Genomic DNA, 22,426 nt, shown 5'->3' with positions numbered 1-22,426 from the left:
TATGTTAGAATTTTTCTTTACTCTCATTTTCTTCATGATGGCGTTGTCATTTTCTGAATTACCTCTAGGGGGAGGAATGACTTCATCGATGAGCTTGGGCTTAGTGCGCTTCCAAAGCTTCTTAATAATCAGCTTTAGCTCTTCGTTCTGCTGGTCGATGGCACCTGAGGGGCAAAGAGAAATCCTTTAAGGGAAACAGCAGGATAGCATCATCGTATGTGAGAGAGTGTCTGTGTTTGCACGTGTCGCTCACCTTCAGTCTTGATCTTCAGTGAGGTTCGCACCAGAGCAAACAGAGTAGCGTTGAAGGTGACGGTCCCATCGCCGTGAAGAGGGACGTTCATGGAGACGAGTCTCTGAGAGGACGAGGCGACGGAAACGTGACAGTGAGATCTGTACGTCTATCCAAGAAACTTTAAGTGAAGTCTGATTATTTAGTGTCCACTTACTTTACAAGCAACGCGATGAGGACATAGTTTTCCAAAACCGAGAGGCGGCTGAATCCTTCGCAGCATCGTGACGACGTCGATGTGCTTAATGCGACCGCTGCAGGAAAAACACGAGCCAGTCATTTACTGAGTGATTCAATTAACTGAGGATCTTTCGGAAACATTGAGAGGAGTAATGAATGTAAATTGATGCACGTGCTCTTGAATCATGCTGACATGCAGTTACTGAGCACTACAGTGACAGGTGCTGCTGTGTTAAACAGGGGGAAGCTCATTTAAGGCCCAGCTATTTATACACGGGTGGGAAAAATCCAGCAAGCAGACGAACTATCAAACTCATGGAGCTGGGAACGAGCCCAAATGATGCAAACTACACTTTAGCAACAAGCTCAAAAGACCTGAAACCTGCAACTATCAACTAGAAAAGCACTCGGAGAGCGCAGACCTCCGCCAAGGCAGCTCAGTGCCTACAAAATACACCCTGCCGGTGTGCAGCGTCTACAGATTACGCCCTAAATTTGAATCACTTGTTCCTGGTCCCATTGCGGACATTTCATCCAAATCCGTCCGTGAATTTTCGAGTTATGTTGCTAACAGAGAGACAGGCAAACAAACTCCGGCGAAAACATATGCCTCCTGGTGGAGGTCAATAATAATAAATGACTTTACAGAGAAAGAGTTGCTTATAATAAGTGGACTTGGCAACTGTTGTGTTTGTTCCTGCAAAGCTGTCAATCAAAAACTGGTTCCACCTTTCAGACAGTTCCTCCAATCATCATGCAGAAGCTCAGCTTCCCCGCCCGCCCACCTTTCCACTTTCGTGGAAGCCCGGCTTCCCTGGAAGTGACATTTTTCCGTGACGTCTCATAGAGAACAGTCGATGCTAAGCTTCTAGTGGTTTTAATGCGGAGGCTGCTGCGGGAATACGGAAATCACCATCCGTGATAAACAGCCGATTCTGAATGAACTAGTGGCTCGTTCTAATTGTGTTCTAATTGTGTTCTAAGTCTTAGAGCAATCACTGCTGTGGCTACTGATTTGTGGATGACCACACCACGAAGTGGAAGCTCAGCCAATACAGAGGAGGGTAAAATAAAAGACCAGGAAACGAGTCGTACGTGGCTTCTGGATCGTAGTCGGACCAAACTCTCTTGAACTCGTCCAGGTGGTGGGTGCCCAGCACTGTCCAGTCTCGTGTCAGGTATTCAAAGTTGTCCATGATGACAGCGATGAACAAGTTGATAATCTGAGAGAGAGAGAGAGAGAGAGAGAGAGAGAGAGAGAGAGAGAGAGAGAGAGAGAGAGAGAGAAACAAGGAGAGAAAGAATTAGTTTGAGCCTTATAAAGTGAGGTTTACGAGCAATTGTCAAGAAATGTGACTCTTGTTGAGAACTATTACACACAAAGTACTTAAAGGTCCAGTGTGTGACTGTGTTTCTGCTAAATGTCAAAGACCATAAACACACGGATGCTTGTCAGCTTTATCTAAAAGGAGACTCCATAGATGAAACACATACAGAGCAGAGCTGGAAATGAACCAGGACTCAATGTGGCTGTAAATCAGCTTTTAAGGAGCAAGAGCTTAGACTGAGAAAATGAATAATGTCCCACATAAAGGTCCATAGTGAACATATGGTGAAATGAAATCTGTGTGAGGTTACAACAAAAGTAAAGTTTATATGGGCTTGTCTTTTTTGGAATTAAAATGAAAGAATTCTGGGATCTTTTCGAGTTTTTCTCTGACAACACACAAACACACCACAGAGAGAGATATTTGACAGCAGACCTCGTTCTTATCTCAACTTTTTTTTTAAAATCACTTCAATGTCTTAAAATGGCACTGAGGTCACTGAGGAGCATTTACAGAAATATGTGCATATTCTTAAATGAGGATTGTGTGATTTAGGTATGCTGTCTGGATTAACACAATCCCTGGGGACTGAAGAAGACTTAAGCTTTTCACACTGCTGCTGTTTCATCTGACGTTTATCCCACCCTCACCTCATAGGCTGCAAAACACAAGTGTGAATTAATGACGTCTAAATTTAATGGAGAGTCAAAAAGGCTGCATTAACTCACAGCAAAGTAGGAAAAATTGCTTTTACTGCAAAATGATCTGAGAAGGATTTCTCACCAGGTAAGCACAGAGCATGAAGAAGCTGATGAAGTAGACGTAGGACAAGTTGCTTCCACAGGTGAACTCCTCTCCGGGTTCAATGTCAGACTCGGGGTCACAGCGTCGTCCGGGCAGAGCTGCCAACATGATCTCCTGCCACTGCTCTCCGGTCGCACACCTGAGAGGAAGACGGAGACAAAACACTGATGTCACTGAGATGAAATGAGTAAATCCTTCATTGTGGTTTTAGATTAATGAGGCAAAGAGGAAATTTCAAAACACAAGTGATATTTGAAGAGAGATACTTAAAGAGATAATTATAATATCTTATTACAAGGCAAAACAAGGGCTTTAAAGCAGGGGTCTCAAACTGGCGGCCCGGGGGCCACCTGCGCCCCCCCCCCCCCCAATCGATTACATGGCGCCCCCCACTTAATATCATGTGATAATGAAAGCATGGCCCTCACCGTCTTTTAAACACAGTGCGTTGCTGAGAATGTAGCTGATACAATATATGTTTGCTAGCAATGTTTTTATAACAGTAATAATAAGACATTTGTTCATAATTATCCCATTATTAAATGTATCTTATACAACATTCAGTTACATATATAAATACACTTGTTAGGGCCTAAGCCACGAATGGCAGTGACTCCGAAACGACTCCTGGTATGAATTTTAATTACAGTTGTCCACACTATTATTTATGTAATTTAAAAATAAATGTCAGTTTTTGATATTAATGCATTAATTTTGCATCATAAATAGTAATAATAAGTATATGTGTGATATCATGATGTAATATTGTGACAGTTGTTTTTTTTCCCACTGTTTGTTCTCTCGGCCGGCCCCCTCTTGACCACAATAGATGCGCATTGGCCCTCAGGTCATTTGAGTTTGAGACCCCTGGTTTAAAGCAAATAATATGTTAGTCTAATCAATATTAAGATTCTCGAAATCTCCCAATATGCTACCAATACGTATGCCTGTAAAAGTGCTTGAAAATCACAATCATTTGGGTTATTTAGCCTCAGAATGTGTTTCTGCACAAACCAACATGACACCACTTTCCAGTCCAGTTGGTGGCATGCACAAAGAAGACGGTAACCATGGAAACTTCCTTAAGATTATATAAGGAAATTCATAGGTATCCGCACACAGTGGCAAATGTCCCCCTGGTGCCCTAATGGACAAATACACAGTGCACTAAAGTGCCCTCTAGAGTGGTAAAATCATAAAGAAGTGACAATCTTATATAATATACTGGTGATACTGGCCGCTAAAGTCAAATATACATTGAAAGGATTTATTGTTTGTAAAGGAGAGCCTTTCTAGTAGAGAAAAACGATGCAGTGTCCTATGAGACGCAACTTAATTTCCTATGGGTGTCCTTCCAATCAAAAAGGACGCCTTTATGAAGTTCCCGACTGTCCCTACATGACAGTGTCCTTAGAGGAAATTATATTCACAGTGCTGTATATAAAATGCTCATCTCTGTAATAGAAAGTGATGCTGTCTCTGTATCGGTATACACGTGTGTGAGAATGTGGGAAATTATATATATATATATATATATAAATTTTCACCACTGAACTTCCAAATGTCTGTGCACGCCACTGTCCACACATGTACAAGTCAGTGTTTAAATAATACAAGGGATACACTATCGCTCAAAAGTTTGGGCTCACTTAGAAATGTCCTTATTTTTGAAGGAAAATCACTTTTTTTTTCAATGAATATAACATTAAATGAATCAGAAAAACACTCTGTACATTGTTAATGTGGTAAACGACTATTCTAGCTGCAAACGTCTGCAAATGGAATATGTACATAGGTGTATAGAGGCCCATTACCAGTGTTCTAATGGTACATTGTGTTTGCTAATCACGTTAGAAGGCTATTGGATGATTAGAAAACCCTTGTGCAATGATGTTAGCACAGCTGAAAACAGTTTTGCTGGTTCTTTGACGAAAGGGCAAAATTATTATTTTGACTAAAAATCATTATTTTTAATGTCTTGACTATATTTGCTGTTCATTTTGCAACTCTTTTGATGAATTAACGTGTGACTTTTAATGGAAAACACAAAACAAATTGTATAGGTGACCCCAAGCTTTTGAACGGTAGCGCACGTACAAAAAAATGATGAACTACTAGTGAGAAATTGCATCCATTAAAATAGAATGTGTGGATTTGTTCTCTGGCAACAAGAGTAGCATCTGCCGCTTTACTGAATGAAACGTCTCACCTGAAAAGAACCAGAACGGCCATGAAGAAAGTCTGGAAGTTGCAGTTTCTGTTGATTTCTGTGTTGTCATCGACGGCCACTCTCCCAAAGGTCTACAAGCAGAACGGTGTGTGTGTGGTGAGGGTTTATTTATCATTAACTGATTTATTTTAGGGAGTGAAAATGGACATTTCTAGCCCTGGATCACTCACCTGCATACCAATCACAGCATAAATGAAAAAGATCATGGCGATGAGCAGACCGACGTAAGGCAGAGCCTGCAGATGAAAGTTGGGATTAAATTAGATTTTTTTTTTCATATGTTTTGTTCATCATTTCCTCAGCGCTGCACTGACCTGCAGGGACTTGACAAAAGTCCAGAGAAGCGTTCGAATACCTTCTCCTTTACTGAGCAGCTTGACCAGCCTCAGGACTCGGAACAGTCGGAAGAACGTGATGGACACTTTCCCACTTTCTCCTTTACCCTTGACAGAGAATAAGTAGAGACAACAACGGGTTAATGAATACAGTTTTCATAAAGTGTCATGTGTGAAGAATAAAAGAATGAAGACACACTAAAACACATGTGAGACTCACCTCACCATGACCTCCTCCCTGGATCAACAACAAGTGGACACAGGGTGAAGGAGGAGAGAAATTCAAACAAAAACCATTAGAATTAGACACACATTTAAATCTATCTTATTCTGTGAAGTGAATGGCAGATGAGATTTTTAGATATACTGAGCTTGTGACTTGACTTATATTTGTATACTGTTTCCAAGTTATTACCAATAATTTATTGACCTAAAACTATTCAAAGAAAGTTCAACGTATTTATTAGAACCAGAATTCTGGAACAAAGTACTCGCCAGTTCTTCATTTTTGGTCGCTGGTTCGATCATTAAGATGAGGATCACACTACAGTTTATACACCATTCATTTACATTTACCTTTATTTTGCTTTGCTCTTATCTGTAACTGTTCTGTGTTAAACGCCGTGAATCAGAGACATCTGTTTCCAAAAGGTCTGTAACTATTATGTCGTCTTCTTTGATTTGTTATTATTCTAATTTGGATTTATTTAACGTATTCTCTTGGAGCAAAACAAGACACAAGTAAATAACAACTGGATTTTATTCGATGCATCTCGGTGCCAAGCATTTGCACAGACATTAACTAAGTGCTTGTAAATACAAAATGCCACAATACTTTTAGTAGTGGACCTGTGCACTTTTTTAATATATAACGAACTAGCTAACATCTACTGCCGAGACTGCTGTTTGCAACAAAACAGAGGAATCGAGGAACTACAGCAGCTTTTGCACAACTCTGTTCACTCCTACACTCTCTCTGCCATGTTTCTTTTTGGTTGTACAATATTTTTTTTGTGTTTTCCATTAAAAGTCATACTTTTATTCATCAAAAGAGTTGCAAAATGAATAGAAGAAGATAAGATAATGATTTTTATTCAAATAATAACTTCGCTTTGGTCAAAAAACCAGCAAAACTGTTTTCAGCTGTGCTAACATCATTGCACAAGGGTTTTCTAATCATCCAATAGTCTTCTAACGCCATTAGCAAACACAATGTACCATTAGAACACTGGAACTGGGCCTCTATACACCTATGTACATATTACATTAAAAACCAGACGTCTGCCACATTAACAATGTATAGAGTGAGTTTCTGATTCATTTAATGTTTCCTTTCTAAGTGACAAAGTCCCATTTCTAAGTGACCCCAAACCTTTGAACAGTAGTGTATAACAGGCTCATTCTCAGGCTACGAAAACCACATTATTTTTTTTTACAATACACTAATTTACTCACGCTAAATTCTGAGACAGCGATGTCCAACACGCTCCCCACGACAATCAAAGCGTCAAAGGAGTTCCACGGGTCGATGAAGTAATGCTGCATAAGCAGGAATAATCAGAGTTAAAGTGGCAAATAAACACCGTTGTGCTGTTGGTGGTTTGAAACGTGCAAAAGCCTCACATGAGCGCGCAGAGCCAGCAACTTGATGATCATCTCGATGGTGAAAACCACGGTGAAGATCATGTTGAGGATGTCCATGACGGAGGTAAACGTTTTAGACTGCTCGTAATGCTGAGACACACAAATGCAAACAAATGTATTATGATGTTTAAAATACTGCGTTTATGTATTTCTGTGAGTGATTCTGTGTGAGGCAGTACCTGAATAGCCAGAGTGAGGGTGTTTCCCAGAATGAGCACAAACATCACATATTCAAACTGGCTGGAGTTGATGATTTTCCAGAATTTGAGCTGCGATGGGTTTTTGGGGATGTAAATCTTGATGGGCTGAGCTTTGAGCGCGTAGTACACACACTGACGCTGCACGGTGGGGGAAAAGAGGAGCGGACGTTATTCATGAAAAAAGGAAAAAGTGTACAAAAACTCATTCGCGCTGATATGAAGACAAACTGACTTGATTTTTGTTGAGTTCGCAGTTTTTAAACTCGGCCTCTCCCTGCTCTCGGAACGTGATGATGACGAAACCCACGAAGATGTTCATCATGAAGAAGGCGATGATGATGATGTAGATGATGAAAAAGATGGAGATTTCTACTCGGTAGTTGTAAATGGGTCCGCGGTTTATGGCATTGGCATCGACAGCCCGGTAAAGGAGCCTGTATGTAGATAAAAATAAACAAGGGTGAGACAATTATTTCTTGCATAGAAAGAAAAAGTAATAAAAGTAAAACACACTGTTTAACGTTCACTAAAAGGTCAGAGACACTGTGTCTGTACAGCTCTTTAACGTGCAGTGAAATTGCACATATTTCTATATAGTAAATGCTTTATATACAGTATATTTTCAATAGTTTCTTCCCATTTAATTGTTTACTGTTAGTTATATCTGTATTGATTACATCATCAATTAGTTTTTGTTTGTCCTTGTACTTTATGTCTCATCTTTGTCCATCTTCTTGTACTTTTTAATTTGCATTGCATTTTTCCACGTTATATTGTTATTGTTTATGAGAACACTAAAGCACTGTATGGCAGTGGCGTCATTAGGCCTATTTTAGAGTTTTTATTATTATTATATATTTTATTTTTTTTTACATCAAAGTGCCAACAAATTCCATAATCTGATTTTAGATAAATAATGATATAACCTGTCATTAATCACTTAAATATGTCATCATAAATCTGTCAGTTTCCCTTCACTTCATAGTGTAAGGCAGAACCCCTTCAGTACGTCGTTATCCAATCCATTCCACAAGCCGACATCACTGAAAATCCAGTCCACGTTTTCCCTGCAACCTTGCACTCCTGCAGCGCGTGAGCATTTTGAAGCAAATCCAGCAGCTTTGCAGAATAACGTGAGTGAAGAATGGATAGCGCATGATCATTTTACAAAATACTGTATCTGGCTATTTTATCTTTTACTTTGTCCTATTTATATTAAATTATATAAGATTTTATTGATCCCACACTGGGGAAATTCACATGTTGCAGCACTTCAAGGACAGAGAATAAAACGGAACACAATTGAACGAATTGGAACAAAATTGTCGTGTAAAGTATAAAATAAGACGTACTAAAGTAGAAAGACAAGAGTGAATAAAAGTGTGCACCAAAGGCACAACTTGTATCTTATACTTTTAAGTAAAAAAACTTTGTAAACTTTGCGACTCACAGTGGCCAGCCTTCAAACGTGGACACGGTGAATAAAGCCAACATGCCGTTCAGCACGTTGTCAAAGTTGAAGTCGCTGTTTTCCCAAATCCTCTCTCTCACCATGGGGTGGTTCATGTCGCCGTCTTTATAGACGACATATGTTCCTCTAAAATCAAACACACACATATTTCACAACACGCACATATCATGTTAAGGTTTTTTTTTTTTTAACCCTTTAAGGTACTACTCAACCATTTGGTCAAGCACACTTTAAGTCACTGTATCTCATTGAAAAATGCATCGAGCTGAACTCGCTAACACTTAATGTGACTTGTGAATGTTGTACTTTATGAATTATGCAAACCAGGTTTATTATGAACAGACGTCTCAACCGTTTGGTAGAGGCCTGTATCTGAAATACTGTAGGGTCTTATAAAAAAAAAATATATATATATATATATATATTTAGATTGTCATTATGTTTAAAATAAATAAAAATAATAAGATAAAATAATAAAAAATGCAAAGAAATATTTTTTCCTTTGCTTCTTTCTTGGTGCGTTTTTTTTTAAGGGTTTTTATGAATATATGTAGAGAAATGAGAGAATAAAACTGACTTGCACTCGTCTGGAGTGTGTTTGGCTTCATCTGTGCAGCTGTAGAATCTGCCCTGTAACAAGAAACACAAACGGTAAACCATTAAAAAAAGCCCAGTAGGCAATTACCTTATGATTTATGTTAATAAAAAAAGAAAGTGCACCTTGAAGAGCTGCACTCCGATACAGGCAAACATGAACTGAAGGAGCGTCGTGACGATCAGGATGTTACCGATGGTGCGGATCGCCACAAACACACACTGCACCACATTCTGTTGAACATAATGCAAGATAACTTTACATGCACTGATCATAATGTAACTATACAGTATAATATCATGCCCACTTTCATATGATGATATAGAAATAATTCACCTTTAGACCTTTAGCTCTGTTGATGGCTCGAAGAGGCCTGAGCACACGCAGCACACGGAGAATCTTCACCACAGAGATCGCACTTGAACTGGGAGCAAAAAGCATTAGAATAGAATTTGAAATAATTAGTAATAAAGAAACAATGAATCAATAAAAATAAAGTAATAATAATGAAATCAGGCTGGATTTGTTAAGACTGCTGTGAAAGTTGTTTCAAATATGTTTATTAGGAAACCAGTGACAAAACAGAGACAGTTAGGTTTCCTTGTTAGACTTGACTGCTGTGAAAGTAATAGGGGAAAACTAATTTGTGTTGTTCTTCATTCAAAAATAAATACAATTTTGAAGAGATTATTATTATTTACGTCCCTAAACTTCCCTTAGATATCAGGGAAGACAGCTCACTAGATATTTTTAATACTTAAAATCTTTTTACTCCAGCCTTCAAATAGGTCCTTTTTTCCACCATGTGTTGTGTTTTATTTGCATTTTTTAGTTCATTTCTAAGTTAAAACAGGGTTTTAACCTCTTGACTCAAGCCTTTTCCTATCTTATTCCACCCTGTGTTGTGTTTTACGGTTTTATTTGCATTTTGCATAACTTTCAAAGTTAAAACAGGGTTTTTACTTTTTGGATTTAGACTTTTCCTTTTCATTCCACCCTGTGCTGGGTTCCATAGTTGTATTTGCATTGCATCAGCATATTTATTATCATGAATGGTTTTATGTTTTTACTTTATATTACATGTTTGATATGTGTAGCTTTTATTTATTAATTGTGATGTATGCAGCACCACTGAGCCCAAAACAAATATCCACATAGGTGACAATAACGTGTATCTTATCGTATCATATCATGTTATATTGTGTTGTGTTGTATAATACCTTATTGTATCATATTGTATCATGTCGCATTGTGATGCTCCATATTGTACATAAACAAACAAGAGCAGGTCACACTGGATAATGTAAAGTGTTCTGTTTGTGAACGATGATAAATATGATTTTGTTTGAATCTGTAAAAGAAACAGACAAACATAACTGACGCGGAAAGGCATAATAAACAGAAGAATAAAACAGAAGGAAATACATGTTCAGAATGAACCCCTTCTCCATCCTAAAAGTTCAGCTATAAGTTCATTATCAAAGTTTGAGTTACTACTCACTGCAGGAAGAAAGACGTTAACGACACGCCGACAACCAGCAGGTCGAGCAGGTTGAAGGCGTTTCTGCAGAAGGAGCCGGTGTGAAGAAAAGCTCCGTACACCGTCATCTAAGCATGAGAGAGGAGGTGAAGAACACTTGAGCGTGAACATTGTCGAATGATATGCAAATGACTCTCCACTGTAACCTTTATCACCTTTAGCACAATCTCCACGGTGAAAACGGACGTGAAGACATAATCGGCGTAACCGAGCACCTGAGGAAGAGAGGAATCAGTGTGAGGTGAGACGATTGCAAGAGGAGATACTGATGAAGCGCTGATGGTGGTTGATTCTTACAATATTTCTGAATGAGTGGGATTTGATTGGATCCTCAGCAGCCAGGGAAATACTGCTGAAGATGATGAAGATGAGGATGAAGTTGGTGAAGTAAGGGTGATGGATGAGGTTGTGGCAGGCAACTCGCAGACTGAGAAATGCAAGGAAATTAAAGACATATTACACATCTTAACGCTAAATTAGTGAGAATTAAGACTAATCGTAGATCTTTATCATCACTGGGTTGAGTGCGAATGATCAAATCTAGTCTATATTTTTAAATTTACCAGTTTTTTTTTCCAAGAATGAAGAACGAGCTTCCGTCAGGGATCGGTACGATCTTCTCTTTGGGCCCTGAGAACTCCGGCTTTAACGGAGCAACTCCTACAAGAAAATAAAGAGCCAAAAAAAAACGTTAATTTGCATGTCACGTGTTCCTCCTGCAGGATAAACGACGTCCATCACGCTCACCTTCAAGTCCCTCGATGGCTCTGAGCTCCTCGTTTTCCTGCCAGTCGTCCTCGTCATTCTACAGACGGAACACACAATCAGCCTCTGATGACTCAGTAAAAACAACCCCCCCCCCACACAAAAAAGACAGGAAAGCGTTATTGACCCCTGCGTCTTCATCCTCTTTCTCTTCATCATCGTCCCACTCTTCCTCTTCTTCCTTTTTCTCTCTGAAAAAAAGTAAACGTCAGGATTCATTCAGACGAGAGTACGACGACATTTTTATCAATGAATTTGAAATAGAAACATTTTATCCAGAACTGAAACAATTAATCAATGAATCGATTATTGATCAATTACTAATCAATTGTTTTCTTTTCTCCATATAACAAAGAAATTATTAGAAACTTAATCATTTTTGGTTTGTGGACAAAACAAGATTCAACAAAGACAGATTAACATTTTTTTTTTTTTTGCATTTCTGGACCAAGCGATTAATCATGAAAATAATCGACAGATTAATCGATTATGAAAATAACCGTTAGTAGCAGCTCTGATTTTATCTCACTTTATTACCACCTTTTCTATCAAACTTACTCGACTTTCTTCTTCCCGCCACCTCCTGCCAAGTTGTCCACAGCGATAGCCAAGAAGACGTTGAGCAGAATGTCTAATCTCAAAAAATGAAGGAATCATATTTGAATCAAAGGACTGAACATAATAATCCAAAACAATGACTCTCAGTGTTGTTTTTGGTTAATTTGAATTTCAAAAAGTGTAATAAAAAAAAAAAACAGCTGCAATCATCATTTATGATAAATAATCCCTTGTGAGTAACATTTGGCTCATAAGTTTATTGGAAAGCTCAATTTTACTTTCCTTCATTTGCATGATTTTAGTGTTTTTTTCTTCTGCTGAGACCTGATTTGTAAGACTTTTACAGCTCCGTTCCTCTTTGCAGCGAAATAAATCTACAATAAAGAAAGCTAAGGCTAACTGTAATGTGTAAGGACCACAGTTGGATAATAAATCCATTTTCAATCATTGCTGCTTTGTTGACCACTTGCTAAAAAAAAGGATACAGTTGCCACAGACAAATAGGATGACAAAGTACATGCACACCACCATGTTGGGGAAGATGGGTCCTCCGTAGGCCATGATGCCGTCGTACATCACGGCATTCCAGTCCTCTCCAGTGAGAATCTTGCAAAGACAGACCGTCAGAGATGTTATTCATACATACTGTGCAGTTAGTATTACTGAAAAGTGAGACGCGTGCGAAACATCACACCTGGAAACAGGTGAGCAGAGCCTGAGGGAACGAATCGAAGGTGCTTCTCTTCATCTGCATCTCGTCGAAGTTGAATTTGCCTCCGAACAACTGCATCCCCAGCAAGGCAAAGATGATGAGGAAGAGGAAGAGCAGCAGAAGAAGGGAGCAAATAGCTTTCATAGAGTTAAGGAGTGAGTTGACCAGGTCAGACAAAGCAGCCCAGTGTCTGGAAACAAGAGGAAAGTACAGATAATATTTCAGGAAATGCACATAAGATGGGTCAGGGCTGGAGTTGATTGATTTGTGGCGCCCTGTCATCACTTACCGAGTCATCTTAAATATCCTGATCAGTCGGATGCACCGCAGCACAGAGATGCCGATGGGCGGGATGGTGTCCATCTCCACGAGCAGAGTCTCCAGGATGCCGCCGCACACCACAAAGCAATCGAAGCGGTTGAAGAGCGCCATAAAATAGATCTGCAGACCAAAGGCGTACATCTTCATCAGCATCTCCAGAGTGAACAGCAGCAACAGGATCTTGTTGGCTCGCTCTGCGGGACGAAAAAAGAAAAGAGGGAGTCGTGTTTTCAGGGAGCTGAGGGGAAAAAAATCAGCAAAGGTTATGAGGAAAAGGAGGCGAGAGCTCCTACCTTGCATTTCTGTGAGCCACGTTGGCTGTCCGTAATGCTCAGAAGCACTGGCCACAGTGTTGAGAAACACCAGCAGCAGAACCAGCCAGTAAAAGTTAGTGGTTTTAACAGCAACGCGGCTGTTCTTCCTGAAGGTGTGATTCAGCTGACATAACTGGTCACTAGACACAGAGTAGACATGACACTGTGTGAAAGACGTGACTGAGTACTTACACTACTGTTGAAAGGTTTGGGGTCACCTACACAATTTGTTAGTATTTTCCATTAAAAATCACACTTTTGTTCATCAAAAGAGTTGCAAAATGAATAGAAAATATAGTGAAGACATTGACTAGATTAGAAATAATGATTTTTATTCCAGCAAAACTGTTTTCAGCTGTGCTAACATCATTGCACAAGGGTTTTTTAATCATCCAATAGTCTTCTAACGCGATAAGCAAACACAATGTACCATTAGAACACTGGAAATGGGCCTCTATACACCTATGTACATATTCAATTAAAAACCAGACGTTTGCAGCTAGAATAGTCGTTTACCACATTAACAATGTATAGAGTGTATTTATGATTCATTTAATGTTATTTTCATTGAAAAAAAGGGTTTTTCCTTCAAAAATAAGGACATTTTCGAAGTGACCGCAAACTTTTGAACGTAATGTAAATAGTGTGTTTGTATAAGTGCTTTAAAACAGCTTTAAAATAAGAACACAATGCAATGATCCACATATTATGGGTGCTTGTGTGGCATTGATCCATCCTCCAGGAACTTTTAGACATCCCTTCCTTCAGTTTGAGGGGAATTTGTCCTTCTATTGTCCTCCACATTGTCAGGTTTAACATGTTTGTTTTCCTCTAACACATCCCTGTTCACCAGAATAAACCTTTATATGTACTTAAGGCACTTGGTAAATGGAGCGGTGAGTGCAGGGAGTTTTTCGTTTTGTTATAATCTGCAGTCTCAACACTAGATGTCATAAAGACCTGAATTTTGAGGGTAAAACAATAAACTACAAAAGAGTCAGGAGGCTAGCTCTATCAAAATTGCATTTGTCTTTTAAGGATTTGGGAAAAACCTTATCAGCTGTGACATCATTAAGAAAAACGTTTACGACATCAGCTCAACAACGGCACTGATTTTGATTAATATTGAAAATCTTACCAGAAGCTATTAGCCATCATCTTCGCCCTGACAAAACAAGACAGTTGGAGAAAGAGAAATGAGTGACGCAATTCTCCGGCGTGTTAATAATAACAAATAAATCTTTTCTTACATGAGAGAAGCACAGAAGCCACTGTCATCGTCGAGGTAAGCTATGTCATCATCTGAGTCTGACTCGGCTGAGACCACAGGAACACGTGCAGTTAGAGAAAAGTCACCATCATATATCATAATGATTAAGACAACAATAGAACAGAGAGAGAGCTGACATTTACCTCCACCATCCTCACTGTGTTTGTACCAGCCAAACTTCTTCATCATCTTTTTCTTTGCAATCGCAGCACCTTTAATAGACAACATTTGGTTTAAATATTAGTGTTAGAATCAGCGTTGCTTGGACCTGAACGTGTGTGTGTATATCTGCGGACATTTGACGACTAACGTTTGTTTCCTTCCTCGTCCACATCCTCAGCCTCTATGAGCCAGTCCATGTAGCCGATCATGTCTTCCTCCATCTGTTTGCTCTCCTGCGCCTTCTGCAGCTCACCACGCGCCACCGCCTTTTCTCTTTCTTTGGAGAACTCTCTGCACACACACACACACACACACACACGGACAGGAAATCAGGGGATTTGTATTGTATAAAATAACAAGTGTGACAGGAAGTTGACATTTACTCACCCGCTCAACACACCCAATACGAGATTGATGATGAAAAACGACCCAAAGATGACGAGAGACACAAAGTAAACCCATGGAATTTCAAAACCGATGGCGTCGTTCATCTGTGCAGACACACACACGCACACACACACACACACACACACACACACACACACACACACACACACACACACACAGTGTTTGTACTTGAAAATTCAGACTTGGCACATAAACTGAAAGGCGACTGAGGAGCAGGTTCTGTGTTTACCCAGTAGAGAACGTCTGTCCAGCCCTCCATCGTGATGCACTGGAACACTGTCAGAATGGCAAAGAAGATGTTGTCAAAGTTTGTGATGCCGCCGTTGGGACCCTCCCACTTGCCCCTGCACTCCGTCCCGTTGTCCACGCAGAAGCGGCCGGAACCGGCAAAAGCACAGGGTGAAGGGTCGTCCTCCACGATGAGACCTGGAGCAGAGGATAGAAGGTTAAAGATAGAACGATATAAGCAGAAAAGCTGTGTTAATGTTTTTTTTGGTTTTTTTAAAGGGCAAGGGTGGCACAAATTGAATAAACTACCCAAAGGTTCAAAGTTGGCCCAATGCATAAGTGATCAAAGCAGCTCTTTAGGCCACAATCGGACCACAAGATGTCTCACAACCGCATTTAATATAAAATCTTACATTATATCAGGGATAATCACTCAAAGACACAATATTAAATACTGCCTTCAATGTGTGAAGGATCAAACAATGACAATAGTCCTGAAAGCATGTTTTAGAGAGAAAAGCATCGGTGTACATCCGCCTGTTTTTAAATCTCTTCTTAAAACTCACCTCTTTTCATTGGCTTTTGACACTATTTAAGTTGTTTTTGTCTGTTTTTGGTTTCACTTATTTTTATTTGATCTGTTTTTAGATCGTTTTAATGTCTTTTCATTTATTTGAGTTGTTTTCAGCAGCATGTTATCACCTCTTGTGAGCTATTATGCCTTTGACTTATTCTATGTTTTATTTATTCTTCTTCTTGGTTCACTGTGGTTGTTTTAAAGTGCTTTACAAATAAAGTTGGATTGGATTGGATTGGATTGGTGTTACAGATCAAATTAACTATGGCTCTGTTCAGCTCATGTCAATCAGGACAGTGTGTCAGCATGCACCCATGCTAAATGGAACGCAGCCATCAGCCATTTGATTATTTGCACCTGCAGTGTCTCTGGTGTGACCTGTCAACATGGCTGCTGTGCTTTAAAATAGAAATTATTTTGGCTTCTTAGCCTTTTCTATGTACTTTAGGCAAGGGCCTTTGTTCCCAAACATGCACGGGAAACAAGGAAGTGTCTGTTACAATCTGCAGTCTCACCATTAGATAATAAAAATGATAAAAATAAGCGCGTCCTGATCACGTTACAGTGTTTCACACTGGATCTTAAAAGTTCTTCAAAGAGCACAGACCTGTGGTGCTGAAGTGACACGTCTTGTGCATCCTGCCGATGAAGAGCTCCAAGCCGATGATGGCGTAGATGATGATGACGAACATGACCAACATACCAATGTGGAGAAGGGGCACCATGGCTTTCATGATGGAGTTCAACACGATCTGTAAGCCTAGTGAGACAAACGCACGTTTTAAAAGTGGCGCATGGCGCAAACACACTCTCATACAAACACACAAACGAAGGATAAACGCACTTGGTACACCAGATACAAGTCGAAGTGGTCGCAACACCCTGAACGCTCTGAGCGCTTTGACATCCAGGCCTCCAGGTTTTCCTGCAGCATGATGGGCCTCTCCTGGCTTATGGTCTGTCATGGCCTCTGCCATGACACTGAACAACCTGCGTACATGCACACACACACACACACACACAACTGCTGCACTTCACTGTGAAAGACACAGCTAGGAAAATTCTAATCTCTATTTCACTTCCTAGTTCCATGAAATAAAAGAAAACAAGGAGTAAACGATACCCGACGATGACGATGATGAAATCGAGCAAGTTCCATCCGCTGCGTATGTAGGCGCTGGGGTGCATGACCAAACCGTAGGCCAGGATTTTAGTGAAGGTCTCGATGGTGAAGATGACGAGGAAGACGTATTCAACTTGTTCCTGTGAAAGAAAGAAAGCGTGATGTTGGGGACGCAGTTATGCAGCAGTAATGACCTTTTTCAAATGTTAGTGTGTCTGAGAGGAATAATGACGGAGGAAATGTCACAGTGAAATAAAGACAGAAACTTTCTAGTACCTTTCACAACAGACAGAGGCATTTCAAGAGATATAGGGGGCCCACGGCAGAAGGGACTGGGGGGGCCCTATGTCAAACTGGGCTGGAGCAAGCTAGTAGCATTGGGCCAAGTTCAGAGCAAGATTATTATTGTATTATATATATTTTATATTATATATTATATTATATAGTATTATAGATTATTATACATTTTCATTCGTTTTTATTTTTATTTAGGTTTTCGGTTTTATTTTTTATTTCAGTTTAGTTTTAGTTCATTCAACAAATGATTTAGTAGTTTTAGTTTAGTTTTATTTTGAGGAATTGACTAGTTTCAGTTTAGTTTTTCAGGTATTAAGAGAAAACCTTGACTTGTAGACACCAAAATATTGTTAAAGGCGCCATATGTAAGAATGTGGCCAAAAACGGTTACTACACTCAAATACAAAATACTTTGGTCTTTTAGGTTTCGTTTTCTCCGCTTATTGTAGCTCAGACGTAACTGGCAACCCTCACTCACCCCAACTCGGCAGCTAAGACTCTACTGACTGCAATGACTGGTAGACGGCGGTAGGTGGCACCACATGCCAAAACATGATTTTAAAACATAAACATGATTTGCAGTCTGCAAAATATTGTTTTTAATGCAAATATTTTGTCTGTACTGTTGTTGTTGGTGAGTTCAGTTTGTTATATGAACATTATTCCTGAGTCTCTGTGACATATTAGGAGGATTTTATGGCCAGTTGATTTAGATTTATTACATAATGCACCTTTAACTATAATAACCCTGGTTCAGAGGTTACCAATTATGAAGTCACTGCAGATCAAAAGACTTAACAGGGTTTTCACAAATATGTCATTGCTATGGACAAAGGGCCAGGCAAATTCTGTCTGCCCCATCGGCCTCATTTCCACGGTTGACTGTGCAGAACGTACACGGACGACCGCATGCACAGCGTCAGTTTCTGCATGGACCGCATAGCATCACACTCGCATAACAGCTTTCCAGTCCAGTTGGCTGTTGTTTAGGTCAAAAGAGAACAAATGATATGCTATGGAAAGGTGCCTGATGTATTAAGAGGAGGTCTGCTCATGTACAACTCAGCACAAAAGAACTCAAGGAAACACAAAAAACGTCGATTTCCTGCTGAGAAATCACTGCAATTAAGATGGAACCTTGGGCACGTATATACGCACATGTTGATATATACACTACCGTTCCAAAGTTTGGGGTCACCTATACAATTTTTTATGTTTTCCATTAAAAGTCACACTTTTATTCAGCAAAAGAGTTGCAGAATGAATAGAAAATATATTCAAAACATTGACAAGATTAGAAATAATGATTTGATTTCGTCAAAGAACCAGCAAAACTGTTTTCAGCTGTGCTAACATCATTGCACAAGGGTTTTCTAATCATCAATAGTCTTCTAACACAATGAGCAAACACAATGTACCATTAGAACACTGAAATGTGCCTCTATACACCTATGTACATATTCCATTAAAAACCAGACGTTTGCAGCTAGAATAGTCGTTTAGCACAAAAAAAAGTGCTCCATCAAACATAAGGACATTTCTAAGTGACCCCAAACTTTTAAACGGTAGTGTATATAGGTAGGAGGTGACTCTTGAGGACACAGATCACAGTAACTATGACCTGGCTCTAACATGCAGTTGCCTCCTCTGCGTAAACTGTTGCAAAGCCCCGTGACTCCAGACACCAATAAGTGGCATTAATTGTCTTTTTCCTGCTACGTCAAATGTGTTGTTATTATGGGATGACTGCAGTGGCTCGCTAACCTCTTAACCCAGTGCCTGACACAAGCTTAAGCCTCACCACTAAATCCCTTTCCTGTGAGCGTCATAATTATTACTGACCTACATCAATTCACGCGTGATGAGGCTGGACGTAAAATAAGGGCGTATGAAGAAAACTATATTGATCATTATAACATGATCCAAATCGATGGTATGAAGTGAGTACAGGTCTCGGTAAGGAAGTGAATCTTAAACCGTCAGCTTAGCTCCTCTGTGAAATCCAATAAAGGGATCTACATCTATGCTGCTGCAAGTCTTTGTGTCCCTGCTACTACAGATTTTAAAGTGTTTAAATGTTCTCTTGTTGTTTTTGTTTGATTTAATAGTCTTGCGATTGAAAGCAGGAAGGAAAAGAGGAATAGATGCAGCAGTCAGTCTGAAACCAAGAGTAAGGTCTCAACCTTATTGCATGGTACTACGTGTTCTGAACTACTGCTTTAACTAAAATCAAATCAAATCTTTCCATTTTGATTCCTTTGAGTTTGCAAACTATGTCACAACCTTTCAGAGCAATCTTTTTTGATTTTCTTTTAAATTATAAATATTTGTTTGGGCTATCACATAATCTGCAAAGAAAAATGATCAAAAATGAAAATAAGAAGAAAGAGAGTGACAGAGACAGGGGAAGTGAGATGAAGCAGATGGTTGGTGTTTAAGTCATGTCATGATCCCTGATAGGGTCACGTAGCTAAGGTCACGTATCTAAGGTCGCGTAGCAAAGGTTTTCTTCCGTTATACCTCAGTGTACAATGATCTAATATATCTAGCCCCCACAAAACAACAACAACCAAACAAACATAAAAAAGTATGTACGATATGATATATCTCTCTGATGGAGTCTCACCAGTTGGTGATTGGTGGCGTTAGAGTCATCGTCTGGGTACGGCTTGGTAACACCCATGGCTACACAGTTGGCAAAAATGGCAAGTAGAATGAAAATATCAAAGGGCCTGAGAGTTCAAGTTAAGGATATACAACGGCTCAGAAATGCATCTCTACAGGAACATCCACACACAACTGTAACATTAACACAACATCACTGTGCTTTTAAACAAACACTAACACCATGAAAGGATATTTCCACTCCACTAGGGCCAGTGCAGCCATACGGATGGGGTTGCTGAGGGTGAGGCAGCACAGAGCTCGGGGGGCCCGCAGGGCAGACTTGTTCGCCTGCATCGCCTTCTTGGCCCCCCCACCTCGTTTTCTGGAGGAGCCAGTTGACCCGAGGGTGTCTGACTTGCCTGCATCGCCCCCAGGGGGCGCATCTGTTAATAAGAAAAAGTACAAACAAAAATGAAGGAATGAAACTAATACAGGTATTACAGACATGAACACTGGGATTTAAACCTAATGTGGAGAATATATGATACATCTGGGTATACAGACATATACAGTAGGTGAGTTATACTGTTGGACACTATTTAAAGTCAACCGAAACAAACAACTGTGCTAGTTCATATTCATACACCTGAGAAAAAACAGATCAACAGACACTAAATTATGAAAATCTGTAAATAGATACCAGAGGAATGTTAATCATGGTCCCAATATCTATTTCCTATACATAATTTTACAACCACCATTTGATCTGGTATCCTGTTATTATGCTGTCCTCCATGGCACAAATGTGGTTGGTGAATATAACTTAACATTCGTCAAACATTTTAAACACTTCTTCTTTTGGTTTCTCCCTTTAGGGGTCACCAAATAGGATCATCTGCTTGACAGGTATTGTTCTTGTTTAACGGTAAAAATAAAAACAAACACTAGACTCTAGATTAATGCATGAATGAATGAATGAATGAATGAATGAATATAATAATAATGAATTGGACAGAGTACCGGTCCACTTCAAGCACTGGTTTGTTCACTATAATATATAATGTATATCCACTAGGGGGCTGCAAAAAGAAGCCCGCTTGAATAGAAGTCTATGGGAAAATGACCCTACTTAACACTTGTAGACATTTCCATAAGTTTATGAACTCAATTGCTAGATTCAAAAGCTGCAGTGTGTAACACAGATTGATGATTTTGCATCTGTGTTGGAGAACCTGTATTTAGCCTCCAATTAGCATCAAAACTCCTAAGATCTTTAGTTTATCCATTGTGGACTATATAAAAACATGGTGGCCTCCATAGAGCTGAGTGACTCCAGCTATATACAAATAATTTGTCCTAAAATGTACAAACTGGACATTTAAAAGAGAATGATGTCGATTTTGAAGAGTTTGGTCACAGTTCTGGAAGTTTCAGAACAGATCAGACTTGCACAAAATGTCATTATTGACATCAGCACATATTTTATGATCTTAATATAGCCGCAGTAACACACAGGTATTCTGTCCTGAAGGCCCTTTATAAAAAAAGACCAGATGTGACCTACTTCCTTATTGGGAGCAGTGTGGCACTGAGCCCAGGAACACCTGTTGACCACACCCTGCTGAATAACAAGCCTGTGTGTGTGTGAAGACATTTTTTATCTCACTCGTGTACAAACTCAATGCTCAAGATCATGTGTATGTGCACAGAAGCACATGGATGTACACTTATATATAGTTACAGCATTGAATATGATGCTTTAATTAAAAGTAACTGCTTTAAACCAACTGCAGTAAATATATTTTGACACATTAAACAGCACTGATATCTTTTATATCTATTGCAGCAGACACAATGCTTCAGGTCTATTTCTGTGAGTCAAAGTTATTTTACGATGCGTTGTGTGAGTGTATATTCTTGTCGTCAATTCCCTACCTTTCTTTGCCCCATCCATGTCCGCAGTTTAACGCCACAGAACAGATCCCACCATCAACTCCTCAGTTTAATCTGCGATGGATCACAGATGCAAAACTTTCCGGGAGTTTTTGATGGAAGCACCACCTGCAGCCTGTCTTCTCTTCATATCCATATGCAGCGTGTCGGTGCAGCTCAGAAGAGGCTACAGGACCATCCTGCTCACCGTCTGCAAATCCAATTAAAGCTGCTTTCTGTTAATTTCTCACTGCCAGTAAATTTAAACTGTAATATCTTATTTTCTTCTTCTTTTTCCTTAATCTATGCAGGCACATAAAGGCTAGAAATATTACGACAAACGTGTCCCCATATCCTCGGTGGTCAGCCGTCAGGATTAGACGCGCTGAGCCGTTTAAAAGGATGACAGTGGAAATCTGTCAAGGGGAAGGTGGAGGAAGAGCTCAGAGAAACTGTGTGGCTCACTGGGAATTTGTCAAAGAGTTAACGTTACACAGGAGAGAAGAATATTAAGATGTGAATGTCAGGGTGGA

The 22,426-nt window shown here is 39.6% G+C and overlaps 1 protein-coding gene across 1 annotated transcript in view; it reads right to left on the bottom strand.

Moving 5' to 3' along the window:
- Window positions 1-21,915, bottom strand: part of cacna1fa (calcium channel, voltage-dependent, L type, alpha 1F subunit a) — a gene marked incomplete at both ends in the record, with an annotated part of 28,953 nt that extends 7,038 nt beyond the window's left edge. The window contains 40 exons of the mRNA XM_083895556.1: window positions 63-164; window positions 254-356; window positions 450-546; window positions 1,568-1,695; window positions 2,584-2,743; window positions 4,814-4,905; window positions 5,005-5,070; window positions 5,149-5,277; window positions 5,390-5,407; window positions 6,625-6,708; window positions 6,793-6,903; window positions 6,993-7,151; window positions 7,246-7,447; window positions 8,464-8,610; window positions 9,062-9,114; window positions 9,205-9,312; window positions 9,416-9,503; window positions 10,581-10,687; window positions 10,775-10,834; window positions 10,917-11,046; window positions 11,183-11,279; window positions 11,367-11,424; window positions 11,512-11,575; window positions 11,943-12,015; window positions 12,428-12,548; window positions 12,637-12,844; window positions 12,944-13,169; window positions 13,269-13,429; window positions 14,428-14,454; window positions 14,540-14,606; window positions 14,709-14,771; window positions 14,870-15,012; window positions 15,109-15,212; window positions 15,359-15,555; window positions 16,542-16,694; window positions 16,779-16,924; window positions 17,058-17,197; window positions 19,981-20,086; window positions 20,215-20,404; window positions 21,897-21,915. Of these exons, the coding sequence (XP_083751682.1) occupies window positions 63-164; window positions 254-356; window positions 450-546; window positions 1,568-1,695; window positions 2,584-2,743; window positions 4,814-4,905; window positions 5,005-5,070; window positions 5,149-5,277; window positions 5,390-5,407; window positions 6,625-6,708; window positions 6,793-6,903; window positions 6,993-7,151; window positions 7,246-7,447; window positions 8,464-8,610; window positions 9,062-9,114; window positions 9,205-9,312; window positions 9,416-9,503; window positions 10,581-10,687; window positions 10,775-10,834; window positions 10,917-11,046; window positions 11,183-11,279; window positions 11,367-11,424; window positions 11,512-11,575; window positions 11,943-12,015; window positions 12,428-12,548; window positions 12,637-12,844; window positions 12,944-13,169; window positions 13,269-13,429; window positions 14,428-14,454; window positions 14,540-14,606; window positions 14,709-14,771; window positions 14,870-15,012; window positions 15,109-15,212; window positions 15,359-15,555; window positions 16,542-16,694; window positions 16,779-16,924; window positions 17,058-17,197; window positions 19,981-20,086; window positions 20,215-20,404; window positions 21,897-21,915 (4,507 nt within the window). The remainder of the gene's footprint in view (window positions 1-62; window positions 165-253; window positions 357-449; window positions 547-1,567; window positions 1,696-2,583; window positions 2,744-4,813; window positions 4,906-5,004; window positions 5,071-5,148; window positions 5,278-5,389; window positions 5,408-6,624; window positions 6,709-6,792; window positions 6,904-6,992; window positions 7,152-7,245; window positions 7,448-8,463; window positions 8,611-9,061; window positions 9,115-9,204; window positions 9,313-9,415; window positions 9,504-10,580; window positions 10,688-10,774; window positions 10,835-10,916; window positions 11,047-11,182; window positions 11,280-11,366; window positions 11,425-11,511; window positions 11,576-11,942; window positions 12,016-12,427; window positions 12,549-12,636; window positions 12,845-12,943; window positions 13,170-13,268; window positions 13,430-14,427; window positions 14,455-14,539; window positions 14,607-14,708; window positions 14,772-14,869; window positions 15,013-15,108; window positions 15,213-15,358; window positions 15,556-16,541; window positions 16,695-16,778; window positions 16,925-17,057; window positions 17,198-19,980; window positions 20,087-20,214; window positions 20,405-21,896) is intronic.
- Between the last annotated feature and the right edge of the window lie 511 nt (window positions 21,916-22,426).

The sequence above is a fragment of the Microchirus variegatus genome (assembly GCF_963457635.1).
Source record: "Microchirus variegatus genome assembly, chromosome: 9".
NCBI lineage: Eukaryota > Metazoa > Chordata > Actinopteri > Pleuronectiformes > Soleidae > Microchirus > Microchirus variegatus.
Note: the sequence above shows the minus strand (reverse complement) of the source record. Positions and strands in the feature narration are given on the sequence as shown.